The sequence below is a fragment of the Gymnodraco acuticeps genome, unplaced genomic scaffold (genome assembly GCF_902827175.1).
Source record: "Gymnodraco acuticeps unplaced genomic scaffold, fGymAcu1.1, whole genome shotgun sequence".
NCBI classification, from domain to species: domain Eukaryota; kingdom Metazoa; phylum Chordata; class Actinopteri; order Perciformes; family Bathydraconidae; genus Gymnodraco; species Gymnodraco acuticeps.
The window spans coordinates 122,621-139,967 of NW_022990425.1; the positions used below are offsets into that span (position 1 = coordinate 122,621).

The following is a 17,347-nucleotide window of genomic DNA, read 5'->3' on the forward strand; positions in this document are numbered from 1 at the left end:
ACTATCCTTCTACTCCATCACATTTCAAAAAGAAATAGGCTATTGTTATTTTAACTCCACCACAGTAATCCATCATCAGCTTTACTTTTTAGATAAAGTTTTAATCACAATTGATCATAACAGGCTTCAACATATACATATTTATATATTACCAAGTGGTTTCACGTACAACCATACTTGCCAACATTGAGACCTCAGAAATGAAATCGGGAGCATTTCAAAACCGTGTGGTTGTTGTCCATTCTTCTGAACAAGAATGGACAACTCCACCCTCTGCTCACTCCTTTTACAGGAAAGGAGTGAGCAGAGGGTGGAGTTGTCCATTCTTGTTCAGTTTTCTGTGATATATCTTCCTCACCCTCTCAGACTTTCAGTTGCGCGCACTACTAAAGGGACGTGCTACCATTGAAACCAAACAATGGTGTAGTTTAGGATGACCAAACGTCCTCTTTCGCCCGGACATGTCCTCTTTTCACGCCCTGTCCGGGGGGGGGGGGGGGTTTATAAATTCATGAAAATGTCCGGGTTTCGCGCATGGCCGTATCCACCATTGAGGTCACCGAGGTCCGGACCTCGGTAATATTTTTCGAGCTGTGTAACAAAACTTGTGAAATAATTGCACTAAACGGGATTCTTTGTAGTACTTCCATTTACTGACGATGGGGGTGCTGCATAACTACGTAGCCTCGATTAAAGCAAACAGAAGAAGACGACATGTATCAACAAACCACCGCAGCTCGGACTTGAACAGGATCAGCGGAGGAGTGATGAGGTATCTAGAGATCTGAGTCCAGCGGGCTGCTTGTGTTTCTGTTCCTCACAGGACATCATATGACCAGCAGATCCTGTGTGAACGCTCTACGTTAGTCAGTGGACGTGCGACAACATGCACACTAACTTATATTGCAGCTATAGGCTATACTTTAATTTAAATTGCGTGAATAAACTAGCTAGAGAGCTAAAGTTAATTACATTCATCCAATGTCAAAAGGATTACCTTTTAACAAACGTTGTAATGCTTTTTTCATTTCAATTTGAGTAAAACATTGGAGATATAAAATTGTATTGTTTTCTTTTTACACTGACTCAGATATAATGAAAAGACTACGTCAGTCGAAGCTCAGCTTTGGTAAGGAAGAGACAGGACAGGCAGAGAGAGAAAGAGATGGAAGTCAGGGAGGAACTGCAGGGACAGTCTCACAAAATAATGTAGGCTTAATAAGCCCATCTATTTATAACAATAGTCTTCATTTACAATATAGACAATAGGCATAATTGTAAAAAAAAAAAAAGGTGCAGTTATGTCATAACATACCATTTTATAAAACACAATTTGCTTACATCTTTGTTCTCTTTGGAGAATCAAACAAAACAGATTTAAATAAAACAAAAAGTGCAAACAAACAAGTGAAATGAACTAAATTGCTTTTAATTCACTGGCAGGAGCGACAAGTGAGGAGGAGCAAAAAGTGAGCAACGAGGGAGAGATTGAACAAAGAGAGAGAGAAGAGGACAGAGAGAGTAATGAACAGGAAGAAGACAGAGAGACTAAAGACGATGAGAGAGGGTGCAGGTTATGGAAAGGAGAGAGACATGGAAAATGAATGATTGACAATGTTTTGTGATCATTTTAGCCTCTTCTGCATGTCCAGATCATTAATAGTAACAATCAACTGATTCTCATGCATCACACTTCCAAAAATAATTGATGTGTCAGCCCACTGACATGGTTTGAAATCAATATATTATCCAATGTGTGACCCCCCCACAGGATTTAAAAAGCACCTAACTAGATCATGACAATTCCAAAAATCTTGGGGGGTATCCCCCGAACCCCCCAAACATGTTTGGACCTCGGTATTTAGGAAATCCTGGATACGGCCCTGCCCGTGGCTGCCGATATGTCGGCACCACGGGATGGGCCGTAGAGGTGGAGGGCGCCGCAGCAACGGGACCCCCGTGCCGGCGCCTCTCCCTCCGCTTCATTGTCGCGCTGCGCTCCCTCGCCTGCATGGAAATGCATGGAGGAGCACGTAGCGGGGCCGGAGGAGGGGCCAGCGGTAGCATCCGGCTAAGCTGGACCCGTTCCTCCTCCAGGCGGCTGAAGCGCTGGGTGACCGAGGAGATTGACCCAAAGAGCCCCTCCGTAGACACGGGGGCTCCGAGGAGATCTTCTCGGTCCTTCTTAGATAGGGCAGTGAGTCCCAACCACACGTGACGAGACGCCACTGTGGCCAAGGAAATCACCCGCCCTGCTGCAGCGGCCACGCCATGAATCAGATTGTTCATCTGACCTATAGCGCGGTCCGAATAATCGCTCCCCTCTTGAGAGAGGAGGGCGGGGGCGACTGCCTGAGGGGTGATCAGGGAGACGCCCAACACGCCGAGATTGTTTGCTGCAGCCGCCATCTGCGTACCGAGCTTGAACATCTTGTCCAGATATTCCAGTATGTCTCGGTCCCGGGGCAGCTGGGGCAGGGTTTGCTTACCCTCCGCCCAACCAGCCGCCCCCGGAAGCAGATGGGCCAGGCTCTCATCAAGGGGGGGCACACCCGAACACGCTGTTTCCGCGCGGCCCTCCACCTTGATGATGCCTGCCATAGCGGCTACTGGGGCCTTCGTTTTAAATGGCTGCTGCCATGTCGCCTCCACACACCGCCATATATCAGGCAGCTGGGGCGAAACGAAGGTCGGCTGCGCTGGATGCACCGGGCCGTAATACCCCGGTCTCAGGCGGCCTATAGGCCTCGGTGGCAGCGGTGGGGGGAGCTGTAGGCCTACACGCTCCGCCGCCAGGGTCATCACCGCTGGGAAATCCCTCCGCGCAGACCTGAGAGTCGGACCTCCAGACACCGAGGCGTCCTCTTCCTCCGGAATCGGGGTTGACTGGCCCCACGGAAGGGAGAACCGGAACGGCACTTCCTCCTCTCCTGACTCGCCCATCTCGACGACGTCGAGCTCCGAATCCTCCACCTCCTCCTGCGGGGCCTCCGCCGACAGGAAATGCTGCCCACGATGCTCACGTGTGAGCCGATGAAGCATCTGGCAGGCTGAGCATATCGGTGTCGGGCCCATACAGCTCACGGCGTGGTCAGGCCCCATACATAGGAAGCAGAAGGGGTGTGGATCCGCTCCCGCGATCAGGTTAGGACATTTCGGACAGGTCCTGTGGTCAAGAACTGACTCCATAACTCTCTATTCTCTCGTCTTTTTAAGCTCCGTGAAAACACTTCCGCCGCTGAAGAGAAAAGGATGATAGTCAGGAGGTGAGGCCTCCTTTTATACGGTGTGATGCGCGCGCATTCAGGTAGGCCCTGCCCAAGGCCGGCTACGTCTAAAGAAGTCTCAGTGGGAGAATGCTCGCAGGGTAAGGTAGTACCCATAGAGTCCAGTAGAGGGCGGAGCCAGATATAACAGTGTAATTGCATCTGACAGCTTTTCAGCATTATCAAGTATACGATCAGGCAGATCTTCATCTAGAATGGACATCATAAATGAAATATGTATAATTGTATATCAAATGCAAATCAAAGGCATAGCAACTCGTTTCATCTGGGTTCCTGCTCATGTTGGTGTGGAGGGAAATGAACAGGTGGATATTCTGGCCAAACAAACACTCAGAAGTATGAACATAGACATAGAAGTTCCACTCAGCAAAGCGGAGGTTCAAACATTCATTCAGAAATATGCACAAACAACATGGCAAGATCATTGGGACCTTAGTGATACAGGAAGACATCTTTATAACATTCAAAGGTATGTGGGGGATGGAAGGAAGGTGGGGTTTAAAAGAAGGGAGGAACATGTCATTTCTCGGATGAGAATAGGTCATACAGGTCTCAATCATACTTTAAGTATAATACAGGTCTCAATCATACTTTAAGTATAATACAGGTCTCAATTATACTTTAAGTATAATACAGGTCTCAATCATACATTAAGTATAATACAGGTCTCAATCATACTTTAAGTATAATACAGGTCTCAATCATACATTAAGTATAATACAGGTCTCAATCATACATTAAGTATAATACAGGTCTCAATCATACATTAAGTATAATACAGGTCTCAATCATACATTAAGTATAATACAGGTCTCAATCATACTTTAAGTATAATACAGGTCTCAATCATACTTTAAGTATAATACAGGTCTCAATCATACTTTAAGTATAATACAGGTCTCAATCATATATTAAGTATAATACAGGTCTCAATCATACTTTAAGTATAATACAGGTCCCAATCATACTTTAAGTATAATAGGAAAGCATCCAACCGGAAAGTGTACACACTGCAGCCAGCCAGAAACTGTTGGGCATGTTTTACTGCTTTGCAGGAAATATAGTACTCAGAGAAATGTGCTTTTCCAGACACTGAAGAAAGCAAAATTCCATGACTTGTCGCTATCAGGGCTGTTAGGGAAAACATCAGGCAATATATATTGTGAGATTATTAAATTTCTAAGAGAAATTGATACATTTAAAATAATCTAGAGTTTTGGTTCTTTCTTTTGTTTCTTTTGTTTCTTGTTTTCTGCATAGTCTCTTGTCCACACTCCAGTCCAGTTGGTGGCGGTAATGCGCCTACAAGTTGGTTTGCCAACCGCCAATAAACACGGAAGAAGAAGAAGAAGAAGAAGAAGAAGAAGAAGAAGAAGAAGAAGAAGAAGAAGAAGTGGTGGTAGTGAGTGGATTAAACCTCTTAGTTTACAGTTAATCACGAATCAGAAGTTATTTTATTCAACACAACAGCTGTAATCTTCAGTCTAACAGCTAACGGCTATCGGCTAACAGCTACAGTTATTATTCCAGTTCGGCTCTGGGGGAGTAACAGTTGATTTGTAATGCTCAGCTGACTTTATGCTAGTTATTTATTACACCATTTGTGTTTAAGACGGTTTGAGTTGTTGTGTTGGTGCTCTTTACCATAGATATGGTTTTAAATGTATGCTAACTAGCTTATTAGCATCGCCATTCGCCGTGACGTAGCGTTTGTCCCATTGCAATGAATGGGGTTCTTCAGTTAGCAGCTAACGCTAAGCTAAGCGACGGTTTAGCTCATTAGGTAAATAGATATACTTTATTTAAATAATGATTTATCTTAAAGTGGGAAATGAATGTGTCACAGCAGAAGTGTTTTCAGGCATTACACGAGTTAAACATATTTAAAAGACGCAATAAGATATAATACAAATGAAGCATTAGCAGCAAGTATACACACAGGACACATATCACTAGAGTATCTAAAGAATACACAATATACAGAAAATACTGTATACATGGAGTACATTAAACAGTCTCACTAGCTAATGTTTGCTTTCTGTGTTAACTTAGTGATAGTTACACACGGATAGCGCTATAACAGTGGTTCAAACAACCATTAATGTCACTTTCTATGTGAATAAAGTCATTTTAATGAAATAAAAGTGAACAAACTGTGAGCTGTAAGTTAGAATGTAAGTTGCTACACAGATTATGATGAATTATATCTAAATACTTGTATTAATAATAATTTACACAGAAAACCAACTTGTTATCGTAATGGTTAAAGTAATGTGCATGTAACGTTAATAACTATCTGACCTTTCTATCATGTTCTCCTCTGCTTAGCATCACATTGACTAAATGGATCAATTTGGACCATGTTTACGTCACAGCAGCATAGATAAGACAAGGCACTGCACATGGTGTGATAAAACACTACATATAAGCATCTAGAAATAGAACATATCATTGAATAAACTCTTTGAATTCCTCCTCTTCACTGCTGACAGTTTATGATGAATTATATCTAAATATTTGTATTATATTAATAATGAAGCAGCTCTGTGGTCTTCATCAGGACAGCTGATGAGCAGCATGGAGGAGAAGAAAGAGACCCCTGGAGCTCAGGTCAGTGTGCACTTCATCACAATATATTCCTAATTCCAGCGTTTCCGCCAGGCGGGCGTCTTGCCTTCATGTGACGCCCTTATTCAGCTCGGAACGCCCTATACAGACATAAATAAAGCAGCGACTGTATTCACCATGACACAGATAGTCTGTGGTTTGTACTTGTTTAACTTCTGTCTAGTTTCTGAACAGATATGAGGAGCTGTGAGCTCACAACTGTATCATCAGCATACATCACATTCTTCACACACAGAAGGCGGATCATTTATGTACATACTAAACAGGATTGGGCCCAATACAGAGCCCTGCGGTACTCCAGTTGACAAACACTAGACTTATGGTTCTCAATTTGAACACAAGGAGCTGTTGTTGAAGATACTGATGGGCCTATAGTTGGATGTCATGAGAGGGTCCCCACCATAGTTATCAAGAACCCCCCTTGCTTATAGGCAAATTGGTATGGATCAAGTATGTCTTGTCCTTCACAATAGGTTTAGCTGAAGAGGTCATTCCTGTCACGGTTCTCATGGTGTCCCACACTTTTTTGGGGTCTTAGGCTTTAAAAGCTTTCTCAACTGGTGTAGCGAGCTGCTGCATGGAAGTCAGTGACGACATTTTGTCAGTGAAGGAGGAGACAGGGATTTTAACAAATGATTGTGCGTGAGGTGCGAGAGGAATCAGAGCAGCTGCCTTTGCGGCTGAGTCAGCAGGTAAATTAGCAGACCCAATTTCTTAGGGAAACTGGGTCTGTGCTGCTTGCGTGTGCGGCACATTTACAGACTGCAACTTCAGATGGGAGCAGAGTGGCGTCTAGTAAGCCTGCAACCAGTACATGGTTAAGTACTGGTTTGCCATCAGATTTCAGAAATTGTCTACACTTCCAAATAGCCCCAAAATCGTGTACTACCCCAAAAGCATAGCATAGCGTCAGTGTAAATAGTCACGGTTTTGCCTTCTGCAAACGTGCAGGCTTCAGTTAGTGCGATGAGCTCTGCTGCTTGTGCTGAGACATGGGATTGGTCCGGAACGGAGTACAGCAGAATCTGAAACAACAGGAAAACCCACCCGATTAGTTCCCCCTTGGTCGCGAGAGGCAGACCCATCAATATACAAAATGAGGTCAGCGTTGGTCAGAGGAACGTCTTTTAAGTCCGGTCTAGGTGTGCACACCATGAGAAGTTCGTCACCGTCTTCAGGCAAAGGCATAAGAGGGTTCTTATATGGAGTCAGATTTGGGTCAATATTCTCGGGGCGTAAACAAGCTACTCACGAGCGGAAAATGTGCTTTTACACGCGCATAAAATGACCCTCGCGCGCAGATTAAAACCCCGCGAGCGGCTCTGAGAGACAGCCCTCTTGCTTGTTCGCCCGAGTGTCAGCCTCGCGGAGTCTGTCTACGCGTGCGTGAAAAGTTTCTGGCACTTTGGGGCGGAGCCACTGGACTTTGATTGACAGCTGCCAGGAAACCCGGGGTTGCCAGGTTTGATAAATGCCTGAACTACCAAGAGCCGAGCAGTGACGGCAGCAAAATCTAGGTGCGTACAGCAGACAGTAGCTAGCAGTTTTCGACGGACACAGTCACAGCCCACTGAAAAATATATTGTTTTATATCAAATTAATGTATATTACATTACATTACATTGCATTTAGCTGACGCTTGTATCCAAAGCGACTTACAATAAGTACATTCGACCAGGAAGACACAACCTTGAAGAAAACAGAATCATATATATATATATATGATTATATATATATTAGCTGTACACTTTACGAATATAATAGTTTTTTATGGACAACTTTACCATTCAATCTCGCCCAACTGATTTTGCTGCCGTCACTGCTCGGCTCTTGGCAGTTCAGGCATTTATCAAACCTGGCAACCCCGGGTTTCCTGGCAGCTGTCAATCAAAGTCCAGTGGCTCCGCCCCAAATTGCCAGAAACTTTTCACGCGCACGTAAGGCAAGGCAAGGCAAGGCAAGTTTATTTATATAGCACTTTTCAACACAAGGCAATTCAAAGTGCTTTACAAAAAATGAAAGAGATTAAGAAAATGGCATTTAAAATCAGTCATTAAAAAGAAAAGCTAATTAAACAAACATTAAAAGAAAAAATACATGGATAAAAGTTACGGTGCAGTCTAAGATATGAATAGTTCAATTAAAAGCAGCGACAAAAATAAAAGTCTTCAGCCTGGATTTAAAAGTAGTCAGAGTTGCAGCGGACCTGCAGGTTTCTGGGAGTTTGTTCCAGATATTTGGAGCATAATAACTGAACGCTGCTTCTCCATGTTTAGTTCTGACTCTGGGGACAGAAAGCTGACCAGTCCCTGAAGACCTGAGAGATCTGGATGGTTCATCATTTAGCAGGAGGTCAGAAATGTATTTTGGGCCTAAACCATTCAGTGCTTTATAAACCAGCAGCAGTATTTTGAAATCTATTCTTTGACACACAGGAAGCCAGTGTAAAGACTTCAGAACTGGAGTGATCCACTTTCTTAGTGTTAGTGAGGACTCGAGCAGCGGCGTTCTGAATTAGCTGCAGCTTTCTAATAGATTTTTTAGTGAGACCTGTGAAGACACCATTGCAGTAGTCCAGTCTACTGAAGATAAAAGCATGGACAAGTTTTTCCAAATCCTGCTGTGACATTAGTCTTTTAATCCTAGATATGTTCTTCAGGTGATAGTAGGCTGATTTAGTAACTGTTTTAATGTGACTGTTGAAACTCAGGTCAGAGTCCATGACTACACCTAGATTTCTGGCTCTATCTGTTGTTTTGAACATTGCACACTGAAGCTCAGCGCTAACTTTTATACGTTCTGACTTGGCTCCAAAAACCATTACCTCAGTTTTATCTTTGTTTAATTGGAGAAAGTTCTGACACATCCAGTCATTGATTTGTTCAATGCACTTACTCAGTGTTTGAATTGGAGCATAGTCTCCTGGTGAAATTGTTACGTAAATTTGTGTGTCATCTGCATAGCTATGGTAACTTATTTTGTTGTTCTTCATTATCTGAGCCAGTGGTAGTATGTAGACGTTAAAGAGAAGAGGCCCCAAGATGGAGCCTTGAGGAACCCCACATGTCATATTTGTCAACTCAGATGTGTATGTACCGATAGAAACAACGTTGTTTCTGTCCTTTAAGTAGGATTCAAACAAATTTAGAACTGTTTCCGAAAGTCCCACCCAGTTTTCCAGTCGGTCTAGTAATATGCTGTGGTCAACAGTGTCAAACGCAGCACTGAGATCTAATAATACTAACACTGAAGTTCTGCCACTGTCTGTGTTTAAGTGGATGTCATTAAAGACCTTTACAAGAGCAGTCTCAGTGCTGTGGTTTTGACGAAAGCCTGACTGGAACACATCAAAACAGTTATTTAAATGCAAGAAATTACTCAACTGTTGAAAAACAACTTTTTCAATGATTTTACCTAGAAATGGCAGGTTTGATATGGGCCTGTAATTGTTCATTACTGAAGCATCTACATTATTCTTTTTTAAGAGCGGTTTAATGACTGCAGTTTTCAGGGCCTGTGGAAAAATACCTGAGTGAAGAGATTTGTTTACTATATGAAGTAGATCTGAGGCCATGCAAGGCAAAACATCTTTGAAAAACCCTGTTGGAATAATATCAAGGCAGCAAGAGGAGGATTTCAGAAGTTGAATAATGTCCTCTAGGTTTTTATCATTAATCTGATGGAATTGTGTCATGATGTCTGAATTGATGTTAAGTGGAGATAGGGACAACACATTTGCTGTTCCTGATGCAGAGGCACTGACTGCTTGTCTGATGTTCTGAATGTTGTCAGTGAAGAAGGCAAAATCATTGCACGCCCTGGTGGATAGAAATTCAGAGGCTACTGACACTGGGGGGTTAGTTAGTCTGTCGACGGTAGCAAACAAGGCACGTGCGTTGTTTTTGTTTTTGGTAATGATGTCAGAGAAGAACGATTGTCGTGCGTTTTTCAATTCCAAATTATAAAGGCCAAGTCTCTCTTTATAGATTTCAAAGTGAACCTGGAGATTTGTTTTTCGCCACCTGCGTTCAGCTTTTCGACATTCTCTTTTCTCTGCTCTCACGGTCATGGCCTTTCTCCATGGAGATATTTTCTTGCCAGTCACTTCCTTTACCTTAGTTGGAGCAATGGCATCTATAACATTTTTAATTTTTGAATTAAAATGATCTACTAGCTCATTTACTGAGATGTTGGCAGGGGCAAGTGTGGAAGAGAAATTCTGAGTAAACATTTCCCTAGTATTTTCAGTTAAATATCGCTTTGTGGTTACCTCTTTTTGAACATTTGTGTGAACAGAAATAGAGCTCTCAAAGAAAACACAGGAATGGTCAGAGAGTGCAACATCAGTCACCACAACCTTAGAGATATTCAGACCCTTTGAGATAATTAAGTCCAGAGTGTGCCCCTTATTGTGCGTGGGCTCCGTCACATGCTGAGTCAGTCCATAGCTATCAAGAACACAAAATAGTTCTTTAGCCCCTCTGTCCTGGGGGTTGTCAACATGGATGTTAAAATCACCAACAATGACTAGACGGTCAAAGTCAATACACACTATAGACAGCAGTTCAGTAATCAAAAAGTCATCAAAAAAGCTTGCACAGTATTTGGGTGGTCTATAGATATTTAGGAACAGAGCTCGAGAGGAGCATTTCAGCCGAAGGGCCACATATTCAAAAGAATCAAAGTTTCCATAAGATGTCTTCCTGCATTGAAGGGAATCATTGAACAGAATAGCAACTCCACCCTCTTTCTTATGCATTCTTTCCTGACTCATAAAACTAAAGTTGGGAGGGGTTGATTCGATAAGAACAGCTGCACTGTTATTTTGTTCAATCCAAGTTTCTGTTAAAAACATAAAATCGAGATTGTGCTCAGTGATAAAATCATTGATTAAAAATGTTTTTCCTGCCAAAGACCTGACATTTAATAAAGCTAGTTTAAGTTTGTTAAACACACTATCAGTCATGTTTTTGTTTGCTACTGGCAGGCAGGGCCCCGACATGTCCTGGAAAGAGTTGAGAGTGCCATACGCCCTTGAGCCTGGACCCATCACATATCAGTAAGAGTTTGTTGTGTTTTGTACACACACATCCTTATCAGGCTTCGGAGACTGCAGATGCCCCCTCGAAGGGAGGGGAGGTGGTCGACGTAGGCACGGTGATGGAGACGGGCGAGATGGTGCGGGGGTAGAGGACATGCTGCCAGGGAAGGGAGGTGGTTGACGTAGGCGCGGTGATGAGGACGGGGGAGATGGTGCGCGTCTCCGCGGTGATTTTGGTGGGTGTCGTTGAGGAGCGGGGGTAAAGGACATGGTGCCAGCCCTGCGTATCGCCTTCGTTTGGTCTTTGAACTCCAGGAAGGAATCTGTGCCAACCCTCTGTATCTCCTTTGTGTGTTCATCGATCTCCAGGAGGGTGGGCGAGGGTGAAAGGGTGAACAGAGTATCCTCAAAGGCGTTGACAGGGGGGGGGGGGGGGGGGGGCAGTGGAGACTCCTCCATTTGTCTCATAGGTCTCCCATAATCAGAACATTCCTCAGGCGGGTGCAGTGATAATTCTTCAGGGTTTTCTGCGTGATGTGTTGTGTCTTTCTCCTGTTTTGATTCCTCTTGCCGCTTGTCCTTGGCAGAGGGAACAGATTGATGACGCAGGCAGTTGAATATGTTAGAGATAAACAATTTCACTCCTGACTTGTTCAGGCAAACTCCATTTGCCTTGAAAAGATGTCTGCGATCCCAGAAAAAGTTAAAATTGTCAATAAAATGAACAGAATGGTCAGTACAGGCCGTTGAAAGCCAGGTGTTCAGTGCAAACAATCTGCTGAATCTCTCCACTCCTCTTCTGACTGGCGGTAGAGGGCCACTGATGAACACCTCTGCATTTAGAGAGCTGGCAGTTTCCAACAAACATTTAAAGTCTTCTTTCAGCACTTCTGACTGTTGTTTCACAACATCATTTGTTCCAATGTGCAGTACCACATTCTTCACAGTCGGATGTTCTGCCCCAATATGCAGGATCTTCTCAGCCAAGTCAGAGACCACATCCTTGGGAAAACAGAGTACTTTGGTGTTGTTCTTATTACACAGACCTTTTACATCTCTTACAGCAGAGTCACCCACAATCAGAGTTTCAGGCCCAGTCGTTAGCTTTCCCTCTAGCCTTTTACTTTTAGAGTAGCTATTGGTCCTTACCCTGCTGCGTGAAGAGGACAGGTTATCCAGGTCATCAGATCTCCGGTTCTCGGTCAGCGGAGCGTATCTGTTCTGGATTGGCACACTTGGTGGTTTAGGAGGATTGTTTGTAATTCTCCCTTTAGCAGCTGTCCACTGCTGTTTCCTAGTATGAATAGGGGTTGAAGAGGCGCTCTTCCTGGGTGATAACAATGCAGGCCAGCCGGTCGCATCACAGATTTCGGAGCTCTGGGCTCTGCCTGTTATCCGTCCTCCCAAATCCCATGGAAATGATTTACTCTTAGGCTTTGCACCCAGAGAGTTCCAGGGAGGACTACCACTTGTAGATTTATTACCCGGTACACAGCCCTCCTGTTCCTTGGAATCCTTGTAGCTGCTAACTAGCTGTGAGTTAGCATACCCTTCTCCATTACTTTGCAACACTGGTAAAGTCGTGTCATTCCCACGACATAGTCCATTCACTTCCACGTTAACTTCCAACCGTTGCATTTTCATTTCCAACACAGCCATCTTCTGTATAAGTTTCTGGAAGTCATCTGTAGAGAACGGAGGCATTTTGCTACCAACTAGCTTAAGCTAAATAGCATGCAGTAGCCTACCAGGCTTTAGCTGTTGCTAGGCCACGCTATTGTAAGACTGACGTCGTCGTAAAAATGTTGAAATATGGCTGAAACCCTCCGTCTATTTACGAAGATGAACTGTCCCAGTGATAAGTTAATGTCCAGGAGCCGCTGCTCGAAGTTTTCAGAGAATAAGAATAGGAAAATCAGCATAAAAAGTAAGCAGAGGCAAGAGCAAGCAGAAAAGCGTCTGCACTGTAAGAAAGATAAGCAAGCCGTAGACAGACTCCGCCGTAGACAGACTCCGCGAGGCTGACACTCCCGCGAGCAAGCAAGAGGGCTGTCTCTCTCGCGAGCGAGCGCAGAGCCGCTCGCGGGGGTTTAATCTGCGCGCGAGGGTCATTTTATGGGCGTGTAAAAGCACATTTTCCGCTCGTGAGTAGCTTGTTTTACGCGCGAGAATATTGACCCAAATCTGACTCCATATTCTTACACCTTTTCCAAAGTCAAATTCAAGCACTTTTCAAGCATTTTCAAGGTGCATTTTCAAGCTTTTCAAGTATCTTACAGCTGTTGTAAATTACATATTTATATGCACATACTCAAATGATTATTTCCCTGCCTCACATTAACTCAGATGTTCTTTATGCTATAAACAACCAAATGTGTGTTTCGTGATAGCATTCTACACGAGGATGAAAAATTAAAAGAAAACTAAGTTTAATATTTCAAAATGAGTGATCTGTACGTCTATAAACCGAATTCAGGCGACCTTTCACCTCCACTTAATTAAATGCACTGGTTGCAAGATAAACATGTGAGTTAATTGATTTAGATAAACATTTTAAGTTGCAAACATTAATTTATAAGTTGTGCTGACGTAATAATGTTCAACTTAATATTGTGTGTCATTTGAACTCTGATTTCTGCGTTAATTGACTTCAAACTAAATTCAAGTTGAAGTAAGTAATGCAATTGGCTTGATAACTTATTGTTCTACACCTTGAGTTAAGGATTTCAAGTCCACTCCCACTTAACAGGCCTGGACAAGTTCAGACAGTTAAGACAAACTAACTTAATTTATAAATGGCTGTCAACTTAAAAACATGTGTTCATGTTCAACATGTGGTAATTAAGTACATACAACTTAAGATTACATTTAAATCCTACGGTAAAACAAGTTGGAACGTTTGGAGTAATCAACTTAAAACTTGTGTTTATGCTACCAATGATTAAGTAAGTGGTAATTGAAAACACCTGATTGTAGAGGAAACGCCTTCTCCCCTAACTCAAATAACTTTGTTGCTTTAACAACATTTCATTAGAAGTTGTTTTAACTCAATAACCATCGATGCAACCTATTGCCTTGATTCTCTTTGTTAAGGCGAGACACCGCAGGTCAGGGGTAGCCAACACGGTGCCCGCGGGCACTCAGTCGCCCGCGGGCATGTTCTAAAACACACACACACACACACACACACACACACACACACACACAAACAATTATTCCCCCTATTACCTGTTTCATGATTTCAGAGCCCCACTCTCCATTGTTGTTAATGTTGAAAATAAAACTCTAGTTTCATAACCACTGTCTTTTAACTGATTTAAACTGGGGTTATTCATCAGGATTTCGTAGGACTTGACTTGCTTGACTCTCACCCCAGTAACTTGAGACTTGCACATGTATGACTTACTCCCACCTCTGGTATACAGGAGACAGAGGGAGACGGCATCCTGTCACTGCGAGTCTCAGTATGCTCCGTTCCTCTTGTGTTTTGTGTTTTTGTCTAAACTTTGTTGTGTCTGTATGAAACGTCATTTTGAGAGACCATGCTTTTGATCCTGTGGATTACATTTGCCTTCTGCAGACCATGTCTGGCCATTCAACTTTCCAAGACACACCTGAGTGACAGCACGAACAGGTATGGTGAGGAGCCCCGGCCTCTAAGCTGCTACAGACGCGAGGCAATGCTAGAGCTACAATGCGATCGGCCTCCTACGAATACACCAAGTCATCTGTGCTCTTCGTTATTGGATGAAATCCCTCGGGAGCCGCTTAGAAACACCAGGAAAAAGAGACGAGGAAGGAGGGGAGGCGTTCAGAATACGGCGGAGATTCAGCCGGCCACCACTTCCATCCATCATTCTCACAAACCTGCGCTCATTGAGCAACAACGTGGACACACTAAGGACATACACAAGTAGATTGGAGCCAACTTTCCGTGAAACATAATAAAGAGGCCTCGAGAAATTCATGACAGTACCTTGTGTATGTCCTGAGTGTGTCCACGTTGTTGCTCAATGAGCGCAGGTTTGTGAGAATGATGGATGGAAGTGGTGGCCGGCTGAATCTCCGCCGTATTCTGAACGCCTCCCCTCCTTCCTCGTCTCTTTTTCCTGGTGTTTCTAAGCGGCTCCCGAGGGATTTCATCCAATAACGAAGAGCACAGATGGCTTGGTGTATTCGTAGGAGGCCGATCGCATTGTAGCTCTAGCATTGCCTCGCGTCTGTAGAGGCCAGGGCTCCTCGCCATACCTGTTCGTGCTGTCACTCAGGTGGGTCTTGGAAAGTTGAATGGCCAGACATGGTCTGCAGAAGGCAAATGTAATCCACAGGATCAAAAGCATGGTCTCTCAAAAATGACGAGCATACTGAGACTCGCAGTGACAGGATGCCGTCTACCTCTGTCTCCTGTATACCAGAGGTGGGAGTAAGTCATACATGTGCAAGTCTCAAGTTACTGGGGTGAGAGTCAAGCAAGTCAAGTCCTACGAAATCCTGATGAATAACCCCAGTTTAAATCAGTTAAAAGACAGTGGTTATGAAACTAGAGTTTTATTTTCAACATTAACAACAATGGAGAGTGGGGCTCTGAAATCATAAAACAGGTAATAGGGGGTGTGTGTGTGTGTGTGTGTGGCAGCCTGCGGTCGCTCGTTAGCTGTTCTAATGAAGGTAAACACAGTGAAGGCACAGCTCTTTGCAGCTGGTGCTGCTCTTCTCAGATTCTGCTGAGTTACACGTTACTGCCTCCTGGTGCTGCAGAGATTTCATGAAGTGAAGGAGGTTGTCTTCTATAAAGCAGCAGATACTGTGAGTCACAGACATGAATACATAGGTCAAGGCTGATTGGTTCACAGACTCTCCTGTTTTGCCGATCCGGTGCTTGAACAAATAACTCTACACCCCTGGCCGAAATGTCCCTAAAATGAAGTCCGAGTTTGAAATCTATCTCAAATAATGTATGTATTTCCCCACATAAACATAACAGTCTGCAATGAAACGGCTGTCTCCTGTGCGCTCCACTTCCTACTTTCTCCTGCGAACGAGAAGAGACTTTCTCTCTCTTTTTTTTCTTTCATTGCCCTCTAGGTGCTTCGTACAATACAAATGCAAATATTCTATTTTAAAAAGTAAAGTCCTTTCGAGTCATCTGTCTCAAGCCTAAGTCTCAAGTCATGAATACCAAGTCAAAGTCAAGTCAAGTCTTTTATCAATGTTAGTCAAGCAAGTCTCAAGTCAAAAAATAGGCAAGTCAAGTGACTCGAGTCAAGTCATGTGACTCGAGTCCCCCACCTCTGGTATATACTTTGGTTAGAATATTGCTGTATTACTGTATCAAATATAATAAACACAAACAGATGTTAAGTAGTATTTTGTTAACTCAAGGTTTATATTAAGTGAGTTTTTATTGTGTTAACTTGTGTATTTATGCTTTTTAGATTGACTTTCTCTCTTTCTCTGTCCGTCTGTTCTAGAAACCGAAAGGAAGAGAGAGACGTCACAGCTGTCAGCAATGTGACAAATCCTTCACAACATCTGGAACTTTAAAGCGCCACCTGCGTATTCACACAGGACAAAAACCGTACAGCTGTGAAGAGTGTGGGACAACTTTCACTCAATCAGGTCATCTCAAAACACATCAACGTATTCATACTGGAGAAAAACCTTACAGCTGTGAAGAGTGTGGGACAACTTTCACTAGATCAGGTGATCTAAAAATACATCAACGTATTCACACTGGAGAAAACCTTACAGCTGGAAGAGTGTGGGACAACTAAAACCTTACAGCTGTGAAGAGTGTGGGACAACTTTCACTACATCAGGTTCTCTAGAATCACATCACCGTATTCACACTGGAGAAAAACCTTACTGGTGTGAAGAGTGTGGGAAAACGTTCACTACATCAAGTGCTCTCAAAAGACATCTTCGTGTTCACTCAGGAGAAAAACCATAGTGGTTCTAAGAGTGTAGGAGCCGCAATTAAGCATATTTTGTTTTTTTCACAGTTTACAATAAACAATTCCCATCTATTGGCCTTGTGTTGGGTAATCCCTTTTTCCATTACAGATCCCATCCCAACAGCGCCATCTGTTGACGTAACGTCAGAATTGACAGGCATAATGTTAACTGTTCCTTTAAAGTGGACCTATCATGCTATATTTGAATAATATAGTGTAGGACCAAACCTATATAAGGCATATTTATACTTTTTATTTTTAAAAATACCAAACAGATCATGCATTTTAGCCATTCCTCATTTCGCTCAATTTAACACTGTCTTTGCATGGGCTGATTCTGTGAGAACAGCGCCATCTGTTGACGTAACGTCAGAATTGACAGGCCTAATGTTCACTGTTTCGTTTTCTGTCCGTCTGCCGATAGCGCGCTGTTTCAT

At 43.3% G+C, this 17,347-nt stretch overlaps 1 protein-coding gene across 1 annotated transcript in view; it reads left to right on the forward strand.

The window, feature by feature from the left end:
* The window catches only part of LOC117551927 (zinc finger protein 658B-like), a 45,560-nt gene extending 28,575 nt beyond the window's left edge, over window positions 1–16,985 (forward strand). Inside the window, exons 3-4 of the mRNA XM_034225007.1 lie at window positions 16,503–16,659; window positions 16,776–16,985. Of these exons, the coding sequence (XP_034080898.1) occupies window positions 16,503–16,659; window positions 16,776–16,906 (288 nt within the window). The 3' untranslated portion in view covers window positions 16,907–16,985. The remainder of the gene's footprint in view (window positions 1–16,502; window positions 16,660–16,775) is intronic.
* Window positions 16,986–17,347: the final 362 nt, after the last annotated feature.